At 39.6% G+C, this 27,351-nt stretch overlaps 1 protein-coding gene across 1 annotated transcript in view; it reads right to left on the reverse strand.

Annotated features, from left to right (window-relative positions):
• Window positions 1–328: 328 nt before the first annotated feature.
• LOC126092063 (HSPB1-associated protein 1) overlaps window positions 329–27,351 on the reverse strand; it is an 89,287-nt gene continuing 62,264 nt past the window's right edge. Inside the window, exon 7 of the mRNA XM_049907475.1 lies at window positions 329–1,132. Coding sequence (XP_049763432.1) covers window positions 722–1,132 — 411 coding nt within the window. The 3' untranslated portion in view covers window positions 329–721. The remainder of the gene's footprint in view (window positions 1,133–27,351) is intronic.

Genomic DNA, 27,351 nt, shown 5'->3' on the forward strand with positions numbered 1-27,351 from the left:
AAGACAGATGAAAATCATCCCATGAATGTCTACTTACAACATTTCAAGTATTGTATTAAGTGAATAATCTAGATATATTCTTCAGCCTCCAACTTAACACTCACATACAGATCTTGAAGAGACAATTAGAAAAATTACAGCATACACAGAGGCATTTATGCAATGGTTTCTCCCTCACTTCGTATGTGATAGGAATGGGAAGGAACCCTGACATGTGGTATCATGCTGAGAACACTCTGCTATGTATTTCACAGTGGTTTGTTGAGTATGTATGTAGATGTGGAATTACCATAAGCCTTGTAAAATCCTACAATTTATTATAAAAATATGCTAAACACATGTACTTAAAAAAAAGGAAGAAAGAAACAACAAAACAGTTATACAACTGAAATCACACTGAAATCATTGCTCATTTTTCTGACAGACGCACCAGACTCTGCATCTGCTAATTAACAACTAATTTGAAGTGGTAAAATTGCATCTTCACTAATCTGTTTAAGCATTTTAAAGTGTCTATTGAGTGTACATATTATTTAATGAAACATTCTTTACACAATTACATAATTCATTGCAATTAATGGAACACCAAATACAAATTTAACTGCAGGAAACTATTACATGGACCAGAAAAAAAAGGAAATAAAATATGCTCCGAATGGGTTTTGGAAATGGTTGACTGTGTTGCCTTGTACAAAAATATTAATGAGAAGGTCAGTTACTGTCATCTTAAATTTGTCTGTTTATCTGTTTTCAGAAGTACATCCCTGACTGCTGTGATGACTGTTGGGTGGCAAAATGCATTTAGACACTCTTCTAACAGTGTTCTTTGACAATTCTTCCCAGCTTCCGATTTATCAAAAGGTACGTTTTTACATTTATCAAGCAACAACTGCTGAAAATCTGCTACTGGGCAAGTAGGTACAATATTCAAAGCCGTTTTACTTATGGCAGAGTATATTTTACTTTTGTCTTCTTTTTCTTCTTTGCTTTCTGTAGTGTTCACTAACTTCTCAGCAGTAGAGTGTGTGTCAGATGTGGTCACACCTTCAGAGGTTTCATTCTGTGTGTGCCTCTCCAAGCTTATCTGCACTAGCCGAAGAGTATCTTCAAGTGGAGAGACTGGCAAGTCAACCTATAAAAAGAGAAACCACAGAGCAATCAGCTTCACAGTTCATTTACAGACTGTCACACAGAAATTAAATGTAAAAGTCAACATCTGATAGATTCAGGCTGAACCTGGGTCAATGAAAATGAGATTGATTTGTGAGTAATTACAAACTTGCCACTAGTACCTGCAGTTCAAATGTTTCACATCACGTTTTTTCAAGAAATTGAAGAACGCAGCAACTTATGGGTACTGGAGTGACTTTTTTTTTAAAAATTATGTGACAATGTTTCACTTGAGGAATACAATTTAATTACTTATGGTACATCGCACAATCTCAAAAAATACATAAAATGAATCTAAACACTCACTTTTGAAGTAGTACAAGAGGAAAAGCACTGTAATATTTTCCAGTAAGCAACTCCACAGCATATGGATCGAGAATGGAGAATCCGTCAAGCATTGAAAAAATGAATACCAGTGCCTCAGGACACTGTGTAAGCAGTTCACACAGGGAAGTATTGTCATTTGTTGTTAGACAATGTACATTAGGTGTATTTTTTAATGGCCTATATCGTGAGGTTGGGTGTGCAGTTACTGGTAGATTGGAATGTTCTGATATGTCCGATGAAGTACACTATTAGCCATTAAAATTGCTACACCACGAAGATGACGTGCTACAGATGCGAACTTTAACTGACAGGAAGACGATGTTGTGATATGCAAATGATTAGCTTTTCAGAGCTTTCACACAAGGTTGGCACCAGTGGCGACACCTACAATGTGTTGACATGAGGAAAGTTTGCAATCGATTTCTCATACACAAACAGCAGTTGACCAGCGTTGCCTGGTGAAACGTTGTTGTGATGCCTCGTGTAAGGAGGAGAAATACGTATCATCACGTTTCCAACTTTGATAAAGGTCGGATTGTAGCCTATCGCGATTGCTGTGTATCGTATCAAGACATTGGTCGAGATCCAACGATTGTTAGCAGAATATGGAATTGGTGGGTTCAGGAAGGTAATATGGAACACCGTGCTGAATCCCAACGGCCTCATATCACTAGCTGTTGAGATGACAGGCATCTTATCGGCATGGCTGTAACAGATCGTGCAGCCACGTCTTGATCCCTGAGTCAAAGATGGGGACGTTTGCAAGACAACAACCATCTGCACGAACAGTTCGACGATGTTTGCAGCAGCACAAACTATCAGCTCAGAGACCATGGCTGCAGTTACTCTTGACGCTGCATCACAGACAGGAGCGCCTGCGATGGTGCACTCGACAACGAACCAGAGTGCATGAATGGCAAAACATCATTTCTTCGGATGAATCCAGGTTCTGTTTACAGCATCATCATGGTCACATCCATGTTTGGCGACATCGCAGTGAACGCACATTGGAAGCATGTATTCGTCATCGCCATACTGGCGTATCACCCAGCATGGTGGTATGGGGTGCCATTGGTTACGCGTCTCAGTCACCTCTTGTTCGCATTGACGGCACTTTGAACAATGGATGTTACATTTCAGATGTGTTTCAACCCGTGGCTCTACCCTTCATTCGATCCCTGTGAAACCCTACATTTCAGCAGGATAATGAATGACCGCATGTTGTAGGTCCTGTACGGGCCTTTCTGGATACAGAAAATGTTCAACTGCTGCCCTGGCCAGCACATTCTCCAGATCTCTCACCAATTTAAAACGTCTGGTCAACGGTGGCCGAGCAACTGGCTCGTCACAATACGCCAGTCACTACTCTTGATGAACTGTGGTAGCGTGTTGAAGCTGCATGGGCAGCTGTACCTGTACACACCATCCAAGTTCTGTTTGACTCAATGCCCACGCATATCAAGGCCGTTATTACAGCCAGAGGTGGTTGTTCCGGGTACTGATTTCTCAGAATCTATGGACCCAAATTGCGTGAAAATGTAATCACATGTCAGTTCTAGTATAATGTATTTGTCCAATGAATACCCGTTTTTCATCTGCATTTCTTCTTGGTGTAGCAACTTATGGCCAGTAGTGTAATAAGGACAGCAGTTAAGTTTTTAAAAGAGCTACACAGGGCTCCTATTACTAGTAGTCCAGACCATCACATTTTTGAAGGTTATGCAGGAACTATCAGTCACCACATAAGGACAGGCAGGAATGTGTGACAGAGAGATTCTTAAACATCAACAATGCAATGCTTGGTACATGCAATGGAAAGGCACTTCATACAGAATTGCAAAGATGGAAACCAACACCAAGAGTGCAGACTTTGAGGATGAAACCAGACAGATTGGAAGGGCTACTACTATGAGAAACAATAATCACTGTAAATGCCACTGATTACATTTCTGAAGGCCTCTTCAGTATTTTAATTACCATGGAAAAAATGTTTCTCCGTGATGAAGGTGGCCTCAGATTCCTTTGTTGTGGTTTGATATGATCAATGTGGAAAGCTGGCAGCAGTGAAAGTGTTTGATTAAGAAGCTGAATGGAAACAAAGTGCACACATGTGATGACATGATAGACTTTATAATAGGTCAAGATGAAGACACGGCCAAAATAATAATGATGAGAGATGAAGAGAGACAGAACAAAGATATGCCAGGGTTAAATTCCCTGCTACTTTCTATGCCCGTCATTTAATCACATACCCACATGTAGATACACACAACAAAATGATAGCTTTAGCTAGGCCACAAAGATTTTTTGTACAATGGAAGTTCTAATGGTCAGCCTCAAAGATGAATTAGTGTCACTAAGGTAATTGGAAAACTGAGCAGCAACAGAGCTATGCTGTTGTGATGTGACATACATTTCATTATGGCAAGCACATCCCTGTGGGAAGAGGATAAACTCTTTCTATCACCATGAGGGTGCTGAAGCACATTAGAGATTGTTAGTTCTTAACATGACTGCCATCATGTGGAGATTTGGTTGACTTGTTGTGGTGTAAAGTCAAGTGCCGGCATGCCAGGCAGGAACATTAGAGCAGAGGGGGCTGTGAAGAAGACGTCAGAAAATAGTATGCTAACCGACCCCTCTCTGGGACGACGATGCAATGGCTGCACCCCTCTACATGACGAAGACATGAGCACCGTGCCACCTGGCTGTGACCCAGTTCTCTGAGTTCCATAGTGGCGATTTCAAGAATAGCATCAAGACTAGTCAGTTCACTTCTATTTTGTAGTATTGTCTATACCGAAGAGATTTCTTATTTTGTCTGTTGCCCTTTGCTTGCAACACATCTGTAGTTCACAAAGTTAAGAATTGTTATCATTTCCTTTTGTAATAAACTTCATTAATATGATTTGTTTGAATTGTTGTGTACCCGAGAAAGCAGGTTTCCTAGGCACCCCACATTCGACGAGTAGGCAAGATACAAGACTTAAGAGACTATTATGTATATAAAGAATCACTGTCCACATGCCTGAAGAAATTATGAGCACAAAATTCCAGGTAAGCATTGTTAACTTGAATAATGCAGAAGTGGAGCTAATGCAAGGTTCAGTCATTGCAACAGCATCTAACATCTACATCTGTATTCTGTAAACCACTGTGTAGAACACTGCAGAAGGTACTTCCAGTTGTAGCAATTAGGGTGTTATCTCACACCATTTGCATATAGGGTGCATGAAGAATGATTGCTGAAAGACCTTCGTGCACATTGTAATTAATCTAATCTTAGGACTTTCAGGGTAAATTGGTACCTACCTTCATGCGTCTGCCACTTCAGGTTTTTCAACATTTTTGGACATACTCATGTGAGTCATACAACCTTGCCACCCTTCTTTGTACACACTCAAAATCCTGTTACAGTTACCAGGTACAGGCCCTACACACTTGAGCACTATTCTTGGATGGTTTGCACAAGTGTTTTTGTAAGCAATATCCTTTGTTGACTAGCTGCATTTTCTAAGTATCCTGCCGGCCGGTGTGGCCGTGCGGTTATAGGCGCTTCAGTCTGGAACCGCGTGACCGCTACGGTCGCAGGTTCGAATCCTGCCTCGGGCATGGATGTGTGTGATGCCCTTAGGTTGGTTAGGTTTAATTAGTTCTAAGTTCTAGGCGACTGATGACCTCAGAAGTTAAGTCGCATAGTGCTCAGAACCATTTGAACCATTTTTGAACCATCTAAGTATCCTATGAATGGACCTAAGTCTGCCAGATTCTTTACCTACGAGTGAATCTGTATAATTGTTTCAATGTGTGTACTCATAATATGTTACACGCTGGTGTTTCTGCAAATTGAGTGTTTTAAAGTATGACTCACTGACTTTGTAGCCATTGGATAGCACATTTTTGCATTTGTTTAATTTACAGTTCTGAACATTTAAAGCTGGTTGCCAATGTTGCCAATGTCTGCACTGGTTTGATGCCTTCTCAAGATCTGACTGAATATTTGTGCAGCTTGTGTCATATAGCACATCTTGTTGTTGTTGTGGTCTTCAGTCCTGAGACTGGTTTGATGCAGCTCTCCATGCTAATCTATCCTCTGCAAGCTTCTTCATCTCCCAGTACCTACTGCAAACTACATCCTTCTTTATCTGCTTAGTGTATTCATCTCTTGGTCTCCCTCTATGATTTTTACCCTCCACACTGCCCTCCAATACTAAATTGGTGATCCCTTGATGCCTCAGAACATGTCCTACAAACTGATCCCTTCTTCTAGTCAAGTTGTGCCACAAACTTCTCTTCTCCCCAATCCTACTCAATACCTCCTCATTAGTTATATGATCTAACCATCTAATCTTCAGCATTCTTCTGTAGCACCACATTTCGAAAGCTTCTATTCTCTTCTTGTCCAAACTAGTTATCGTCCATGTTTCACTTCCATACATGGCTACACTCCATACGTATACTTTCAGAAACGATTTCCTGACACTTAAATCTATAATCGATGTTAACAAATTTCTCTTCTTCAGAAATGCTTTCCTTGCCATTGCCAGTCTACATTTTATGTCCTCTTTACTTCGACCATCATCAGTTATTTTGCTCTCCAAATAGCAAAACTTCTTTACTACTTTAAGTGTCTCATTTCCAAATCTAATTCCCTCAGCATCACCCAACTTAATTTGACTACATTCCATTATCCTCGTTTTGCTTCTGTTGATGTTCACCTTATACCCTCCTTTCAAGACACTATCCATTCTGTTCAACTGCTCTTCTAAGTCCTTTGCTGTCTCTGACAGAATTAGAATGTCATCGGCGAACCTCAATGTTTTTATTTCTTCTTCATGGATTTTGATACCTACTCCAAATTTTTCTTTCGTTTCCTTTACTGCTTGCTCAATATACAGATTGAGTAGCATTGGGGAGAGGCTACAACCCTGTCTCACTCCCTTCCCAACCACTGCTTTCCTTTCATGTCTCTCTACTCTTATAACTGCCATCTGCTTTCTGTACAGATTGTAAATAGCCTTTCGCTCCCTGTATTTTACCCCTGCCACCTTCAGAAATTGAAAGAGAGTATTTCAGTCAACATTGTCAAAAGCTTTCTCTAAGTCTACTAATGCTAGAAACGTAGGTTTGCCTTTCCTTAATCTAACTTCTACGATAAGTCGTAGGGTCAGTATTGCCTCACGTGTTCCAACATTTCTACAGAATCCAAACTGATCTTCCCCGAGGTCAGCTTCTTCCAGTTTTTCCATTCATCTGCAAAGAATTCGCGTTAGTATTTTACAGCTGTGGCTTATTAAACCGATTGTTCGGTAATTTTCACATCTGTCAGCACCTGCTTTCTTTGGCATTGGAATTATTATATTCTGAGGGTATTTCGCCTCTCTCATACATCTTGCTCACCAGATGGTAGAGTTTTGTCAGGACTGGCTCTCCCAAGGCTGTCAGTAGTTCTAATGGAATGTTGTCTACTCCTGGGGCCTTGTTTTGACTCAGGTCTTTCAGTGCTCTGTCAAACTCTTCACACAGTATCATATCTCCCATTTCATTTTCATCTACATCCTCTTCCATTTCCATAATATTGTCCTCAAGAACATTGCCCCTGTATAGACCCTCTATATACTCCTTCCACCTTTCTGCTTTCCCTTCTTTGCTTAGAAATGGGTTTCCATCTGAACTCTTGATGTTCATACAAGTGGTTCTCTTTTCTCCAAAGGTCTCTTTAATTTTCCTGTAGGCAGTATCTATCTTACCCCTAGTTAGATAAGTCTCTACATCCTTACATTTGCCCTCTAGCCATCCCTGCTTAGCCATTTTGCACTTCCTGTCGATCTCATTTTTGAGACGTTTGTATTCCTTTTTGCCTGCTTCATTTACTGCATTTTTGTATTTTCTCCTTTCATCAATTAAATTCAATATTTCTTCTGTTACCCAAGGATTTCTACTAGCCCTCGTCTTTCTACCTACTTGATCCTCTGCTGCCTTCACTACTTCATCTCTCAAAGCTATTCATTCTTCTTCTACTGTATTTCTTTCCCCCATTCCTGTCAATTGTTCCCTTATGCTCTCCCTGAAACTCTGTACAACCTCTGGTTTAGTCAGTTTATCCAGGTCCCATCTCCTTAAATTCCCACCTTTTTGCAGTTTCTTCAGTTTTAATCTACAGGTCATAACCAATAGATTGTGGTCAGAGTCCACATCTGCCCCTGGAAATGTCTTACAATTTAAAACCTGTTTCCTAAATCTCTGTCTTACCATTATATAATCTGTCTGAAACCTGTCAGTATCTTGAGGCTTCTTCCATGTATACAACCTTCTTAGGTGACAGATATATTGGATGGCAGTTTTGTGGACCATTTCTGCCACCCTTCTTGTAGATGGGCATGAACTGTGCTTTCTTCCAACCAACAAGCATAGTTTTTTGTTCAAGCAATCTAAATTATGGTTAAAAGAAGGGCAAATTCACTCTTAAATGCTGTATAGAATCTAATTGGGATTCAGTCAGACTGCAGTACTGTCTAATTTTGGCCATTCCAGATATTCTCAGTGGAATATTCACTAATATATGTATCACTTATCTTTGCAGGGGTGGAAAAATTAATGTGGGACAGTACTTCTGGAACTTTCTGTGTAAAGGAAGATTTGGTAATAGTCTTGAGCATTCCTGTTTTTGCTTTTCAACTCTCACTTTCAGTTTCTGTTTGATCTATGAATGGCTAGATACTAACTTCAGTGCCACTAAAATGCATATGTGTGACCGGAATTTTGTTGGGGTATTTCGATAAGGTTCTGCTATGGTAATTGTTGAAGAATTCAAGCATTGACAGTGTATTTCAATTAACATTTTTCTATCTATAGATCTATGCTTTGCTTTACACCTGTAGTACAGTATTTGCTGTTTCTTTACAGAGACTACATGCCACAGAGGACACCTCCCATCACACGATGTTCAACAATGTACACATCTGTTCTCTGTACCATCAACAGTTCCAGTTCCTCTAGATGTTCCTTTCCAGAGCTACATGTTGTGTTCCGGTTTGAGATGTGCACCACTGTCTGTATCTCGTTTACTGGACTTTTCAACTCATTTTAGTTGCACTTTGTGCTTTGGTAATCATTATTGGTACAACTGCCTCAGGGGTCACTGATACCAGCTTTAATGAGGATATCCTTAAAGAGATCCAACTTATTTCCATGATGTGTGGAATTCCAAATTATCTGCTCTGTTAAGTATTCTGAGAAGCTATTTAGTATTGTTTCACAAGATATCATGTCACACTCAACACTTAAAAAACTATAATTATCCCAATTGATTTTAGGATGTTCAAAGTCTCCTCCAATGACGAAAGTGTGAAAGGTGAATATAAATAATAGTGAAATGAGGTTTTGTCTGAAGTTTCAAGTCACATCTGGGGTTGAGTCCGGTGTCGATCCAATGATATGTTTATGCCCACCCTTGATACCGAGTCTTGCAGAAACACTCTCACATGTACCGTCTATTACTACCATGGTGTATTCGAGTTTTGTGTCCACTGTGGGAGTTTCTGCTTTTGACACTCTATAGAAAAACTGATAGAAAAATAAGCAACACTGACAGTGTTCCTTATATAATATTAGCTGTATTTCCTCAAATGTCACTCCCAGTTGATAATATGGTAAGCAGCTATCACTGAATGTGCACCAACACAAAATGTATTGTGATGTATTAAATCTATACAGCAGCTGGTAGATTTATGCTAACAGTCGTTTAAATTTCTCATTGTTGATGCTTATGCTTTGGCTGTTGTTTGTATGAATATTTCAGTTAAGAAAGCCTCCTTCAGTCATTTTAATATATTATTTATTGCACTATGCATTTAAAAGCTTGTTTTTCATCATCAGTTACAATTTGGTTGTAGCTAAATGTTCATTCTGTTAAAGAATGAGTCAATTAGATGAAGGATAGTGTTGAAGAAAATCTGCTACCAGACACTTCTGAAGATGATGATGTTTGGTTTGTGGGACGCTCAATTGTGTGGTCATCAGCACCCATACAAAGTCCCAAGTTTTTCATAGCCCAATTGTTTACACAATCCAATATAGCCACTGTCATGAATGATGATGATGATGATGATGAAATGATGAGGACAACACAAACTCCCAGTCCCCAGGCAAAGAAAATCCCCAACCCAGCCAGGAATTGAACCCGGGACCCTATGATCCAAAGGCAGCAATGCTAGCCACTAGACCACCCAGTCACTTCTGAAGGTAGCTTATTTAAAACATTTCAGACTTATGCCCATACTCCAGTGAATACATTAAGTTTTGTCTTTCATTCAGGCGTTAGTGATCACTGTGCACAAGAAAAACAGTGACAGATGTAAAATGATGATGGAAGCAATGTGTAGAGGATTATGGTTGATTTAGAGGTGAAATATAATTTTCTGCTTTGATCAGAGCACCACTACCCATCAACACCTATCCTACCACCAGTGGCCTCCATGTCAATCCTTCATAGCATCCAGACCCTCAATTGCCAACCTTTTCCTGCAGTAATACCCTTCAAAACTCCTTCCCAATATATAACAATATCCAAATCTAAACAGACCCAAAACACTTGTGAACTTAGCCAGCAAAAACTTCAATCCTGCTGAAATTTTAGGCCTATCCAAAGGCCTCACCTTCAGCCCCACACCCAAGTTCAACCATGCTGGACTCATCAAACACCTACTCTCCGTCTCCTCATCCTCACAGTGGAACCACTTTTTTAGCTACCAATCCCTCCTACGAAAACCAATCCAATCCCTCCTACCAAAGCCAATCCAATCCCAACACCGAATCTTGCCTATTCCAGTACATACATACAACCAACTGTGACTCTCCTCCTCTACCACCTAACCACTGTCTAGTTACCTTCTAGGAATTCCTAACATGCAACTAGACCTCAGCATCATCATCATCATCATCATCATCATCATCATCCTTCCCCAAGTCCATTAGCTCTCAATGGAAGAAAGAACAGACATCCACAACCTCGAGACTGATCCTGCAGACAAGGTTCTGCATGTCATGATGAATCACAGCAACTACCTGACAGAAGGCATCCACCAATTATCTGGCTCTTCCCACCACAGGCCCCTGCCATAGAGACCCCATCCCAGAAGTCTAGCATTCCAGAATCCTTCCCCTGAACCCACCTCCTTCCTCCCTTGAATGATGTCCAACAATCATGGATGCCCCATTCTATCTGGTTTCTGTAAGCCCATTGAAAAACTCTCCATTATTGTTAACCAACACCTCCAACCTCCCATATTAAACATACAAACTACTACCTTGAGAGACTCTTGACTATCACCACTGCATTATCAAATGGATCCCTACTACTCACTGTTGATGCCGTCTCCCCATGCCCATGGCATTGTTGCTATCAAACACTACCTCTCTCTCAATGTCTTTCCAATCCCAAAATCACTATCTCATTATTCATACACCTAATTGTCTCCTCACACATAACTATTTCTCATCTGAGGAGAAGATACACTTGAAAAAGAAGAAGAAGAAGAAATGTGATGTACATCTACAGACAAACAAAAGATTACAGTTTCAGAAAAACTGGATAATTTATTCAAGAGGAAGAGCTTCATAAATTGTGGAAGTCAATAACTCATTGGTTCTCCCCTGATCATTATGCAAGTAATTATTTGGCTTGGCACTGATTGATAGAGTTGTTGAATGTTCTTCTAAGGGATATCGTACCAAATTCTGTCCAGTCGGCAAGTTACATCATAAAAATCCTGAGCTGGGCCTTCAGCCCTCCCCTTAATGCTCCAAACATTCTCAATTGGAGAGAGGTCTGGCGAACCTTGCTTGCCAAGGTAGGGTTTGGTACGCAAAATACAAGCAGTAGAAGCTCTCACTGTGTGCGAGCAGGCATTTCTTGCTGAAATGTAAGCTGAGGATAGCTTGCCATGTAGGACAACAAAACGGTGTGTAGAATATTGTTGACACTCCACTGTGCTGTAAGGTTGCCATTGATGACAATCAAAAAGGTCCTACTATGGAATAAAATTGTACCCCAGATTAATGCACCTGGTTGTCGGGCCATATGGTCTGTGACAATCAGGTTGGTATACCATCACTGTCACTGCCCAGGGTGTCTCTAGATGTGTCTTTGGTCTCGAATCTCATTGACTGGAGTAGAATTGCCTTCAGTGATGAGTCCCACTTTGAACTGGACCCCAATGACCAGCCAGATAAAGCCCACCAACACAGGGTGAGAGTTTCTACTGCTTGTCTCCATGCTTGCCAAACCCTACCTTGGCCAAAATGGGTACTGGATCTCACCACAATTGAGAATGTTTGGAGCATTATGGGCTGTACCCTCCAACCAACTCAGGATTTTGATGATCTAATATGTCAATTGGCCTGAGTCTGGCATTATATCCTTCAGGAAGACATCCAACAACTGTATCATTCAATGCTTGCATAAGGGCCAGAAGGTGCCCAATGTGTTGCGAAACACTTTCTCTTGGATAAATCATCCAATGTTTCTGAAACTGTAATCATTTGTTTGTCTGTAAATGTACATCAAGTCTACTGACTTCTGCTATTTTTGGGTAATTCCTGATTCCTTCAAGGTGTGTCCTCCTACCCCACCCCTTACAGTGTACAAGCCTGTTCGAAAAATTCCGGAACTTTGCCCTCAAAATTTTTCTATGCTTACCTTTTACTTATTGTGCAACGTTTCCTTTGAAATACTCTCTTCCACAATTGATACACTGTTCCCAATGCCATTTCCACATTCGGAAGCAGTCTTGGTACACCTCTTGCCCTATCTGCGAATTTTCTTTTATCTCATCTATTGTTGCAAATCTTTGTCCTTTTGATGGGGTTTTCAACTTTGGGAATAAAAAAAAGTCCGTATGGGCCAGGTCTGGAGAGTATGGAGGATGAGGCAGCACAGTGATTTCGTTAGTCATGCACCAACAGGGAAGAACGTGCAGGTGTGTTATTGTGATGCAAGAGCCATGAATTGTCTCACCACATTTCAGGCTATTTCCTTCTCATATTTTCTCGCAGGCATCGCAACACATTCTGATGGTACTACTGATTAACAGTTTGTTCCTGTCGCACAAATTTGTGATGAACTAATCATTCAAAGTCAGAGTAAACTGTGAGCATGGCTTTGACATTTGCCTGACCTGACCAGCTCATTTGGTCTTGGAGAACCTTTCCCGACCCACAGTGAAGACTGAACCATGGTCTCAACATAATAACCGTAGGCCCACATCTCATCACCAGCTATGATTCTCTTGTTCTCATTTGAGTGATCTAAAAGTTCACAGATTGTGAGGCAAAGGTCTGTCCGGTCTTGGCTCATGAGCTGTGGGATGAACTTGGCAGCAACACAATGCATTCCAAGATGTTGTGTCAGGATTTCACAACATGATCCAATTGAAATGTTACATTCTTCTGCAATCTCTTGGAGATTCAGTATTGCATTGGCATGCACAGTTCTGTTGACATTCTTGACATGAGCATCGTGGGGCAACATTGATGGGCGTCCTGAACGAGGGTCATCTTTAACTTCAGTCTGGCCATTTTTAAACTGTGTGTAACATTTGTGACACCAAGTATGGCATTAGCATTCATCACCATCTGTCTCTGTAAAGGTTTTCTTGAGTTTCACACAAAATTCAACTCAATACAGCACTGAATAATAACTAACAGACATACAATAATGAAACTTTCATCTGTTACACTATAAACACAGGTGAGTGCAGGGACGCCAATGGCAGTTTTGCTCCAACACATCATAAGCATGAAATTATGAATCTTCTAGAATTATATGAACAGACCTCACATATGTGAGTGTTATCCAGAAAGCAGATTATATTTCAGTATTAAAAAAGTAAAGTGTAGGAATAAATGATGTTTTATTAATTTGAAAGTGCCACTTAGATATTACATTTCAGTAAAGTTTCCACGCAAATTTAGTTACTTATCAGGGCAGTGAACAGGCTTTGAAATTCTGTTGTCATAAAATTCTACTGCCTTAGACTTCAACCAGTTAGTCACGTACTCCTGCAGTTCTGCGTTGTTGTCAAAGTGCTGCATTGCAAACCATGTCTTCATTCTTGGAAAGAGATGGTAGTCACTGGGTGAAAGTCAGATGTTAACTGTCAGTTTGTTTTTAATCTTTTCATTGTCTTTTGAGGCCAGTATTACACCTTGCTCTTTATCTTGAACAGTATTTTGACCACTTTTAAACCTAATGCACCAAAGCACATTCTGCCTTCAGTGACTATATTGTTTCCACACAGTTCACACAGTTGCTGAAAAATTTCAATGAGTTTGGCAACAAAATCCTTATTACTGATCACACTTCATGACTTGTGGGATTTTCAATTCCAGCAAACATTTAAAACTTCTATTGTGAAATAATGAGAAATGAAATGAACCTCATGCTAGCATGGCTGGATGCTGATTGAATGGGAAATAATCACACAACTATATGGCAATGTTAGTCCCGCCTATTGTCACTGCAGGTGAAAACGTATTGTGCTTTCTGGATAGCCCTTGTAAAACAAACCTGTGGCATGGCCATGAGCATCTGCATGGCACACTACTATACTAATCTGTTTACAGACTATATAGAGGAAACCGAATCAGCCTATGTTAAGGCCCTTATCTGGTTCATGGTCAGTGATGATACCTTCATGATCAGGACCCAGGGCCCTCTGCAGCCTCATCACCTTCTCCCCACTCACTTCTGCTTGTCCTCCTGAGCACAGTGTGCCAGCTTTCTGCACATTGACTTCCATCTCTCTCATGGCTCCATCTATATAAAGCCCACTAACCATCAACAGCACCAGCATTTTCACTCTGAGGTGATGATAATTTCATTGCCCAGTATGCTGGTAGGCCTTCAAAGACAGGCACTACCCCCGAAACAGGTTTCCCTTGCTATATCCTCACACACTTCTAATTCTCCCACCACTCCTAAGAACCGCTTATCACCCAATATCATCCTGGACTGGAGCAACTGAACTATGTCCTTTGCCAAGGCTTTGACATCTATCATTGTGCCTAGAAATGAAGGACAACATATCCACAATCCTTCACTCCCCTCCTAAAGTGGTATTCCACTGTCTGTGCTCCCCCTCCCTCCCCCAATCTACACAATGTCCTGGCCCAAATGCTATTCCCACTGCCAATCACTTGTCACAATGAACATATCTCAGTGGAAGATCCAATTGCAAGACCTGCCTAATTCATCCAACCAACACAGTCTAAACCAACCAACTGTGCATCAAAATGGGAATTATCCTTGCAACACTTCCTTCGTTCCTGTAACCTTCCTGGCCTGCATATCCAATGGCCCCTTGCACTCGCATCCTCTTCCCCTTCCTCTGGTCTGTCACCCTCGCCCAGTCTGCTCCTCCATGTCACATTCATTGTGCATTGCACAAACTCATCGTCCATGGTGCATGTGTGCCACACCACTATCCAATGCAGCTGCCGCCTATCCATCGCCCATTCCTATCTTGTACAGCTGCTGCCTCTCCCTGAGCCATTAGTTACTCTTCCACAACCCCCCCCCCCCCCCCCACTTCCTGCGCCTTTTATCTCCACTCACCCCTTCCACCTGACACGATATGTCACCCTAGTCTACTTGCTGAACTGTGATACTGGCATTGTGGGTTGAACCAGCACAACATAGCTGTAACAAATGTGTGTGTGTGTGTGTGTGTGTGTGTGTGTGTGTGTGTGTGTGTGTGTGTGTGTGTGGGCGCGCGCATGTGTGCACGCGCGTGTGTGTGTTCGCGCGTGCATGTAGCTCCAACAAAGATTCACCCAACATCTCATAAAATTTTCATTCTTATTTGTGTTCCTTTTTATACTTCAACACTTCTGTTACTTGGTAAACAACAGAAATAGTTAAGATATACAAAGACAAGTGCCAAAATATCAGAGCTTACTGACTTTCTTGAGCTGGTACTGTCACAGAAGTACTTAACCTTCAATAACAAAAACTACCAACAGAAAGAAAGGTAACAACTTGTGTAGTCTCCAATCGCATATTTCTATAAATTGCTTAGTTAACAAATTTTTAAAGGGTAAAAGCAAACCAACAGAAAAGGTAATTTATTATAAAAGATATGTTGTTGATACTGACCTATGTTCAATGACATCGTAAATGACATAGACCGCCTACCAGCTGAATTCAGCTCTCACCATACAAACACAAACTTTACAGTACAATATTAAGTGAATCAGTCTATAAATTTCCTCAATCTGACAGACAGGAATGAAGAATACAAGCATGATTTTGCCATGTACAGGAAACCAATAGCCACAGACCTTCCACTCTCATCTAATGAGGACCTTACCTTTTCTGCAAATTCACTTATGCTGTTTATAGAACTTTTGCAGAAATCAATAGGAGGTATACGGAATTATCAGTGTGTGCAGTAAATCAGTGAACTTTCTTGATTTTTCAGTAAACTCAGGACTACAGTGCATGCTTAACAGGCCAGAGGTCCAGGCAACAGATTTCAGTACCCGTGACAACATCCCACAGAAAGTATATTGTACAGTGTGAAATATTTAGCAATTATTTTATGGCAGTTACATTTTTGGATTTTGAAACTTGTTTATATCATCAACAGGAAGTTAATATGGATGGTAGCAGGAAGAAAAGTTGCTGTGATTTGTGTGCTACGTACTTGACAGTAAAATAGCACAGAATAATCAAAAGATGGATTGCCAAAATGCAATCTTCCAGACATATGGATCTGACTCAGAAACATGGGCACTCCTCTGAGAATCAGAAGACGTGATATGCTAGGAAAATACCATTCTCAACCCTTTTGTAAAGTAAAGTAATTCTTAATACCTGCAAAACAATGGTTGTAGCACAGTTATGGGTAACACAATAATGAACTTAGTACAAGCAACTCTTTGTTGACAGTCCCCACTCAGAGACGTATCAATGTGATCCTGTGACCTTGGCAGAACTACTAAGGCTTCACCCCCTTCCTGAAAAGCAATTTTCTGAAATGTTTCAATGTTTACTACATAAATTTAGGAAATTTTGTAATTTGTAAGGTAGGTTGATTAACAACGAAGTTTTATTGAAAAAATATTTCTTAAATCAGCTATAGAGGTGAAACGATACAGGTAGTCATAACATAGGTGCAACCACAATGAAGGACTGTCTGTGAAGTGGACAGATTATGCTGTACCTCATGAAAAGGGGCAGCAACTTTTTCAGTAGTTGTTGGATGACTGACTGACCTGGCCTCGTAACATCAACCAACATGGAATGCTGGAACTGCGAAAGGCTGAAAGCGAGGGGAAACTATTGCTGTGACTTTTTTTCTCAAAGGTGTTCTGCCGTACTGAACAGTTAAATGAAAATGGTGTCCTCTCAGGTAAAATGCTCTAGAGGTAAAGTAGTCTCCCACTCGTATCTCTGGATGGGGACTACTCAGGTGAATGTTGTCATCAGGGAAAACAAAACTGGCATTCTATGGGTCACAGCATGGTATGTTAGATATCTCAATATGGTAGACAGCTTAGAGAATTTAAAAAGGTAAATAGATAGATGTAAGTTAGATGTAGAGGGAGTTAGTGAACTGCAATAGCAGGAAGAATGTGATTTGTGGTCAGGTCAGTATCAGGTCGTCAACACAAAGTCAGATGTTTAGGTCTCATAATGAGTAACATGATAAGAATGCAGGTACACTACTATGAACAGCATAATGAATGCATTATTGTAGCAAAGATAGACACAAAACCAACAGCCACCACAGAAGTACTAGGTTACATGCCTACTAGCTCCACAGATGACGATGAGAGTGATAGAATATCCGATGGGATGAAGGACATTGTTTAGATAGTTGTGATGAAAAGGAAGACGTGCAAAATACTAGCATAACATAGACTTGGGGAAAGTAATGGAAAATGTTGCCGCCTGACAGAATTTTGCAAAGAGTATAATTGGAACATTGCCTATACTTGATTTAAGGATCATGTAAGAAGACAGTATATGTGGACGAGATCTAAGGACACTGAAATGGTAAGATAGATATTTCATTTCAAGGAGCAGATGTGGACACTGAGCATAATTTATTGGTTATGAACTGTAGGTTAAAAGCAAAAAATTGCAAAAAGACAGGAAACTAAGGAGATGGGACCTGGATAAAGGAAATAACCACAGGTTGTTTAGAGTTTCAGAAGGAGCATTAGACAATGTTTGGCTAAAATAGGGGAAAGGAATACAATAGAAAATGAATGGATTGCTTTCAGGGGTGAAACAGTGACAGCAGCAGAGGGTCACATAGGTAAAAAGATGAGACCTATTACAAATCTTTTGTATGTCACATACTAAATTAACATAAACTAACTTATGCTATGAACAACACACACACACACACACACACACACACACACACACGCACACACGAATGCCCAAGGGAGGACTCGAACCTCCGGCGGGAGGGGGCATGCAATCGGTGACACGATGCCTCTAACTGTGTGACCGTTCCACACAGAAAATTTTCTAGATGCGGATCTTGGTGAAGAACAGTTTGGGTCCAGAGAAATATAGGAACATATGTGTAAATAATGACCCTACATGTCCTAGAAGACATGTTAATGAACGGCAAACTTATGTTTATAGCATGTGCAGACTTAGAGAAAGCTTTTGACAATGAGGACTGGACTACACTCTATGAAACTTTAATGGCAATAGCAATAAGATACAGGGAGTGAACAGCTATTTATAACTTCTAGAGAAACCACACTGCAATTATAAGACTCAAAGAAATTACAGGGAAGCATTCGAGGAGAAAGTGAGACAAGGATATCGCCTATCCCCAATGTCATTCAATCTCTAATTGAGCATGCTATGAAGAAAACAAAAGGGAAACTATGATAGGGAAATAAGGAATTAAATTTCAGGAAGAAGACATAAGAACTTTGCAATTCACCAGTGAAATTATAATTCTGTCAGTGACTGCTAACAATGTGGGATATGGTCTCAAAAACAGGTAATGAGAAGAATGTCAGAAACTGTAAAACAGGGGTAATGGAATGAAGTGTTGGTAAATTAGATGATGCTGAGGATGTTAGATTGTGAAATTAAATGCTGAACGCAGTGGATGAATTTTGTTAACCCAAAGGGATAGAGAATCTTTTCTGAAGGTATTTGTCCGGAATGTAGCCTTCTATGGCACTGAAATGTGGATGAAAGGCAATTCAAGCAGGAAGAGCACAAAAGATTTTGAAATGATGTGCTGCATAAGAATACTGAAGATCAGATGGGTAGATGGAGCAACAAATAAACCAAAATGGGGCAAAAAGAAATTTAGGCATAACTAGACTAAAAAACATCCTGAAGCATCAAGTTTTTATTTGCTCCTAATAAATATTGATACTGCATAATTATTAATTGGAAATAAGAAAGAGCTATAAATAAGGACTGAGAACATATTCTTTACCAGAAATTAAGTTTTTATTGTAAGTTTAGTTTCCATTTCCTTGCCTTGAGTGAAGCAAATTCAGTGGATAAGCCACTGAAGTGAAATCCAGCAACTGTATCATAGTCTGCTGACAAGATAGCTGAATTTGACAGTCTGCTTCACCTATATTACACCTCAAGTAGTTTTTTATCATCTTTAAATTGCTAAAACTGTGTCGAAAAGGTGCTGCACTGGAGTTTTTATTAATTTCCTGAAAGCTATTTTGTTGGTGTACCCCATACTTTAAAGAAACTCTTCAAAGTATGTTCTTTCTACTGGAATTTGAAAGCCAATGACAATGACAGCATTGTCATCAGCGTCAAAGCAATTCATGTCAACCACTATTTAAAATACTAACCGTTTCTTCTCTGCAGTTATGAACTTTTGGTTTTCTTTGCAATAATCACTATACCCTTGAAAATTTACCATTTCAAGCATTATTATAGCACTCATCACAAAGAAAATTTCAAACTTCCATGACAAGATTAAAAAAATATTAAAGTCTTATGCTCACACAACCACTATATATGGGACTAAGGATTTATAATACACTAGAAGGCATTACACAAGGAGCTTGGGTTACAGAAGCAATGGCTGTACAACCTTGTAGTAGATGCAACCTTTTAGTAGATAAGTGTCACTATTTCACAGAAGAATATATGGATGAAAATTTCACAAATTAAACAAAAATAAATAAATAAAAATAAATAAATAAATAAATAAAATAAAAATAAAATCATTTTTCTGTACACTTAAAAATGATATAGTAGTACTTGTAGTGATACAAATGCCTATAAAAAAATTAGAGCTTTTCAAAGTTATTTTTTAAAGTCATTACATTTTACTGTAATTTTGACACACTTCTGTACAACAAATAACTATTTTCTGTAATCCTACTAAGGCCTTTGACTGCATAGATAACAAAATTCTGCTAAGGAAACTGAAATAGTATGAAACTAAAGGTCTTCTCCTTGCACGGATGAGTCATATCTTAACAAGAGAAAATAGGGGGTCCTAATAGCAGATGGCACAGTAGCCTTGAGAAGGGGCTGCCAGAAATCAAATGGCAAGTATGGCTGATGGAGGGAACCTCCCCTGGAAAATCTTAAAAATTATAAGCCTGATTTAGGTCTTTAAAAGCTAGATTTCAGACAGTTTCTGGCCCAAAATAAAGAACATTTTCCAGGAATAAAAAACTGTAAGTAAAACAAATCAGCATTATCATTTGTGTCAGACTTGTCTTCATGGAAACTGTTAACAGTTGCTGACGGAACAAAAAAAAGTTTAATTTCTTGCATTTTTGACAAACAATTTAAAAAATCCTTAGCAGCTAACACTTTACACATAGCGTTTTTGAATTCTAAAAGGATGGATAAAACTACTGAACAATCTTCCACAAAAATTACCAGAAATTTCAGGGTCTATAATAATTTATTTATGGCACATTTAAAAAAAAAATTAAAGGCGAGGCAGCCATTATTATAGCAGTGTCAGTACAAAGTGTATTATTAAGTATGGATAAAAAGGTGAACTGCACATCTTGAGACATCACGTGGCTAGAACAACTACAACAGCTTACACAGAAATGCCTTGAACCTTGTGATGTCACTTGGTCCAAAAACAGTTTTATTCTTATCCTTTAAGCTGACACGTGCAGAACAAAAACTTTTCATCATCATTCAGAGTAATTATCTTAGTAAGTTGCAGTGACAGAATCATTTGTAGGCAGGTTTACTATGTACTCATGAAGAACATCATTACAGCAAAATGTGAACAGCATCTGTTCTGATTTTTCAGAGCATCAAATTGTGAAATTCTGTTTCTTCAATTTTTTTAGTAACTTCTAATTACGATGGTGAATGCATAATAATAATTACACAGAATCTGTAATAGTTGGGAACCATGCAACTGAAAGAGTGGGAAGCATTAACATGTTGATTGCTGTCGGGCCACCAGTGGCCACATCAGAACCATGTGTCTGATGCTGTCTGCCTTGTCCAGCCTGGTAATGAAATATCCACCGCACAACATATGGCAGTCTACACGTTAAATATGGCGTGCTGCAAGGTTCAGTGCTTGGCTTGCTTCTGTTCTTGGTCTATGTAAATGATTTCCTGGAAATATTGAAGGACTCTTCGAAACCTGTAATATTTGCTGATGACAGAAGTATACTGATACTGACAAAATCAGGAGAATAATGGAACAGGTTTACAACTGGATCATAGCCAACAGCATAACCCTTAATCTTGCAAAAAATTGTATGATGTAATCCCAACAAAGTGAAAATAAGTTACAGGTACCAGAAATTGGAATTAATGGGTATACACTGTATGAGTCACCATATGTGAAGTTTCTGATTATCCAGACGAATAATAAACTGAGGTGGTACGGCCATGTGGATGAGTGAACTAAAAGGCTCAGTTTGACCTGCATTGCACTTAGAAATCTATCTCACTGTACCATCCTGGATAAAAGATTACTGTAACACTTTGCATACACTTGCTTGCAGTTAATGACAACAGTGGATGAGTTCACAGATACAATCAATATACAAATAATTTCCATAATGACTGTGGATCCCTCTCTTGGGCTCAGAAAGGAGTGTTATATTCTGGTGCAAAGATCTGTCATTTGTGAACACCATGCAAGAAACTGAAAATTCCTATCTGAATACTTGGACTCAGGAATTTAAATTCAGCCTAACTCTACCATTTCAACAAAAATAATCAATTTTGGAAAATGTAAGTGGATAGATAAAAGATCTACTCACCAAGTGGTGGCACGAGAAAACATATAAGGGTTAAGTAAACATGCAATCTTTCAGAGCCTGTAGCATCTTCTTCTGGCAGAAGGGTTGAAGGGGAAGGAAGAAGGATGAAGAAAATGGACTGGCAAGGTTTATGAAATGGGAGAGTTAAGAAGTCACAAATAACCCTACGTCAGGAGAGACTTATCGGATGGGATGAGAAGGAAAGACTGACTGTTGGGAACTACATGGGACACGATTAAAAAAAAAAAGTGAGAAGTTAAAGGTGGAAGATAGGGCCATAAGAAAGGCAGAGATTATTGACAAGAAATCAGTGCGAGAGTTAACCCGAGCAGGAAACTAAGTAAATTGTTTGTTGTACATGTGGGGGAGAACAGAAAGATCAGCAAAAAACAGCTAAAAAAATTAAAAGGGAGTGAAGAAAGGAACAGCTCCTGACAAGAAATGTAGAGACTGAAGAAAATTAACATAAAGTATGGATGGATGGGTGGCGAGAACCAAGGACATGTTGTAGTGCCAGTTCCCATCTACAGAGTTCTGAGAAACTGGTGACTGGGGGAAGAATCCAGATGGCAAGTGAGGTGAAATATGTATCAACGTCATCACTGTCATCGCAAGAGGGTATCGCATGTTGCCAGTGTACACCCGCTGTTTATGCCCTCTCATCCTAACTGATAACTTGGTGGTAGTCGTACCAATGCAGAAGGCCAAATAGTGTTTACATAACAGATGGTGCACGGCATGTGTTGTTTCAACGGTGGCTCTCCCTTTGATAGTATGCCTTGCCACTTATGGGGCTGATATAGATAATGGTTGGAGGGTGAATAGGCCAAGCCTTACAGCGGGATTGATCACGGGGTAGGAGCCACACGATAGGGAAATGGGTGCAGAAGGAGCATTGGGTCTGAGCAGAATATTGCTGAGATTTTTTGGGGGGTGGGGGCACTAAAAAGCTATTCTGTGTGTGGTGGGCAAAATATCAGACAGAATGGACATTAATTTTGGGACATTATTTTAAAAAGTCATGGCCTTGTTGAAGTAGATCATTAATACGTTCAAGACCAGGATAGTAATGAGTGATGAGAGCTGTACTTCCAAGTTGTTTTTTGGAGAGGTAAACAGTAACAGGACTGGATGTGACAGCCCTGGAAATCTCCATTTGCACTAGCCTGGTGGGGTAACTACATCCAGTGAAGGCTGAGGTGAGAATGGCGGTGTATTGCTGAAAAGAGTCTGCATCTGAGCAAATATGTTTGCTTCAACTGTCAAGGCTGCACAGGAGGGATCGTTTGAAATGGAAAGGATGGCAACTATCAAAACATAGGTACAGTTGCTTCTTAGTAGTTATAATGAGAATGGAAGTGTGTAGCTGATGTCTGGTGGTGGACAAAATGTCATCCAGAATTTTTGTACTGGATGGATCTTGACTTTTCAAGCACACAGACAGTGGTCTATGGAAAGTTACATAAATGCTTTGTTTTAAGTATTAGATAAAAATAAGAGTGGAATAGTATGGGACAAGCAACAATGTTATTTTTAAAAGTATCTGTTTGTCTCTACATATACCAAGTAATGTAGAAGCAATAATCATACTTATCACTATGATTAAACTAGCAGAAATCATACTTTGTTGTTAGTATACTGTACACAAGTAGCCAGCTGTGGTCACTCCTGCTTGTTGATGTCTGACTTCATTCATACCACATTACTGAAGGCTCTCTTTTGTGATGGGACTGACAGAACGCCATGAGTGAATGAATATAAATGATACTGCAATAGTGCCAATAAACTAATGTCATTTTTTGTTCTTTTGTATTTTCTTTTCATTAATTTACTTTTTTCTATGAAAAAGGGCACTTATGATTCTTTTTCAACTTGACCTCACTTCTGTATAACAAATCAGTGATTTGTAAAATGTACTTTTGGAGTCACAGAAATTATGCATTAATTTACATATACATAGCTCAAGTAACAAACAATGGCCACTCAAAAAAACTGTCTCAAAATCTAGAACACAAGTAAAGACAAAGCACACACTGGAAACAACAAAATAAGCAAATAAATATGTTACTATTAAATTGATAAATAAATAAAAATTTACATGTGTTAAAATCTCCTTTGCCAAAAATAACAAACTATGTCATTGCTTATGATACACTGGAGGCCCCACAACTCCTATAACCGAACACAGTGGAATCTACAAATTAAGCTCTACTGATTGCATTTCATTTTACATTTGAAAAACCCATTAAAACTCCACAGTAGCAAGCCACATGTACAACAGCAGACTGACAATGAGAGGCTTAACAACCTCATTGTCCTACACATTAAAAATGACAGGAGAAATTGAGATTTATGAGAAGAAAGGGAAATACAGTTCTGGAAGGTGAAATTCAATTGCCAAATACTCAAGGAACAAAGACTTTTGACTACAGCAAAAACTTCAGTATTTATGAATGATGTACCTTCGTTTGAGATGCATGCGATTTCACAGGTCGTGTGTCCATACATTTCACAGACCTGCTTATGGAGGCCACATGGGTCAACCCCCTGGTGTGCTCTGGGGAGTCGCCAAAGAAACATTATTATTTAAGTGAATGCAAATGAGCGCTCAACCTATTCTGCAACCTGTGTATCTTACGTGTGGCTCTATAAAGTACTATGTTACATAAATTGTGTTTGTTCTTGTTGCAACAAACTTGGCGATGAGTGAGGGCTACATCTTCTCAGCATGTTAGCGTCAGTGCTAAGTCACCTGACAAACATCTCAATGGAAGAAATACTCCAACATATCACTACCCAGCAGCAAGTTTTTGCAGGACAAAAGCAGGCTCTCACCACCACTCATAATCAAGTGACATCTGCTTGTTCGCAGCATGTTACTCTTCTGTCAGTGCAAACATCATTGCCATTTCCTGCATAGGATTAATCTGCTAAAGATTGGGACTCCTACAAGACACAGTTACACCAACATTTCCAGGATTTTTGCATGAGCAATGCAAACATTTTTAGGGTTTTCTTCCCTTCCTGGCTTTTGCTGCACGTGTATCAGTTGTTGATGTGCCAATCTGCACCTTTGCATGAACTGGCCTGTTTATCATTTGATGAAATGTGCAAGCTTCTCTCAACTTACCATAGTCATTGTGACATGTGTAGAATTTCACTGTTGTTAGAAATGACCAAACCAGTCTTACAAAGCCAGGGCTGCAGAATAATGTGGGCTGAGCTGTCATCGTAAATTTATCACTAGTACCCATCACAAATCCTATACTCAACACATGGTGCCACATGTTGTTATCTGTCTGGTACCTGATAGGGTAGTCCAGGAAGAAGCACTTCAATGTGAGAATCTGATGCTTACGGCTGTGCTCAATATAGCACAGTCCTTTCAAGTGTCACAAGCCGCAGGATATAAGGTTGCTGCACGAGGAGAGGTGTTGGAAGTTCTTCAGTCAACAAGAGTTGACTCGTGTCACATGGGGCAGCGTTGATTACAGCCTCAGCACCAACACAGCATCACAACATCTGCTGCCAGCCCCCTTCTGTCTCGCCCATACTGCTTCATCCACATGAGAGTGCCACATGCCCTATGCATTGTGCTGTTTGCAACAAGTGTCAAATACAAGGCTACATTGCATCAGTGTGTAACTCCTCTTCAAATGTGGCACACACAGTAGTACTGATGGGCATAAACTGTATCTCAACAATGACTGTCTTCCCAAACACACTGTTTATTGACTTGTGTGTGTTTAATAAACTGCTAAAAATGCAAGTGGACACAGGAGCTGCACTAACTTTAGTAAATGCAGAAACATACATGGACTTGGGCTGCCCTCCCCTTACAGTCTTGACAGAAGTTGGTTAGCTACAATAAACAGCAGATGTTGATCCTAGGTCAGTTCTCTGCTCCTGCCCTTACAAATCTGTTGTTTGCTCTCTCAACTTCCTTGTTGCGGATCATTTCCATACTGCAGACTTGTTCTGGGTTAGATGCATTTAACACTTTTGGTTTCTTCATTGCCAAGCAGGTAAATTTAATGTCAGATCAAGTTCCGTGTCAGTAACTGGAGTCCCTCTACTCCATCTCTGTTTTCCCATGAGCTAGGTTGTGCTACGAGTTTACAGGCACACCTTACCATGAATGAATCCCCACATCCTCATTTTTTTGGGTGCGACAGGAGCTTGTCACATTACATGACTCTGTCAAGACTGAATTAGACCAATTGACATTGCTCAGTGTCATTCGCCTTTTCTTCCCGTGAAGTCTGATTAATGCACACTCCGTGATAGACACATACCGTATTTACTCGAATCTAAGCCGCACTCGAATCTAAGCCACACCTATAAAATGAGACTCGAAATTAAGGAAAAAAAAATTTTCCTGAATCTAAGCCGCACCTGAAATTTGAGACTCAAAATTCAAGGGGAGAGAAAAGTTTTAGGCCACACCTCCAAATCGAAACAAAGTTGGTCCATTGTAATATGAGACACAATTTAGGTCGAATGAATGACGATACAGCTACAGTAGTTTGGTTCAAGTCGTAAGCTTAGCAGTTAAGCTTTACCAGGTAGCCATTGCTATGCATCAGGCACTCCGTCCGTATTTATATGCGTACCCTTCCTTTTTCATGTGATTTGTCTGGTTTGAATTGATTGCTTATTTTTCTTTGATCTGATAAGTGCCATTCTCTTTGTTATACGTGAAAATGCATTACTATACTGTGTTATGCATTGTTTGTCACATTCTGATAATGAGTGTTTATGGCCTGTCGCCGCTCGCGGCATGGCTTGCTTTTGTGCACATTACTGCTGCTTAAAAAAAAAAAAAAAAAAAAAAAAAAAAAAAAAAAAAAAAAAAAAAGAGGAATCTTCTCATTAGCAAAACAATGGCAAGAGACTGCTATTTCTTGTTACTTACACTGCTGCTGTCTTTGATAATGATCAACAAGAACCAAATAATAGACTGCGTGTGATAGAAGATGTTCTGAACAAGAGTTTAACAAAAATTTTTCTCTGTTTGAAAATCTTTGCAGACGCCTCTTTAGTACATTACATTCTGCACAGAAATTAGAGTCATCTTAGATTTAAAAATCTAGTCAATTGCCGTGCTTCATTTCTGACTGTATCACTATTAGGCATAAGAATAATATGAATACAAACATGATATCTATATTCTTCCGCATTTGCTGTTGTCTCACTCTAGTTTCATAGTTTATTAGGCAGACAGAATTTAAATGAGATAGCAGCAAACACGAAAAAATACATAGCAAAATGTTTATATTTGTATTATTCTTATGGTGCAGAGAATACTGCATGTGATTCACAATTCATGAAAGTTCCTATTAGCAACCATCTCTTCTCACAGGTAGGAAAAAATTCAGAACGTAGAGTTGGCCATATTGACAAACATCCCAAACAGTCTTGCCAGTCGGAATTTCGTAGTACACTGAAATGCTGCTACATTCGAAGATGAACAATACGGCATTTGTATTTACTTCATTGGATAATGTATGAAAATGCAGTGGTCGAAACTCGGGGCGGAGAAAAAAGCTCGTCTTCCACCTTTTTTTAAATTTATTTACT

Source organism: Schistocerca cancellata, chromosome 7 (assembly GCF_023864275.1).
Source record: "Schistocerca cancellata isolate TAMUIC-IGC-003103 chromosome 7, iqSchCanc2.1, whole genome shotgun sequence".
Classification (NCBI taxonomy): Eukaryota; Metazoa; Arthropoda; class Insecta; order Orthoptera; family Acrididae; genus Schistocerca; species Schistocerca cancellata.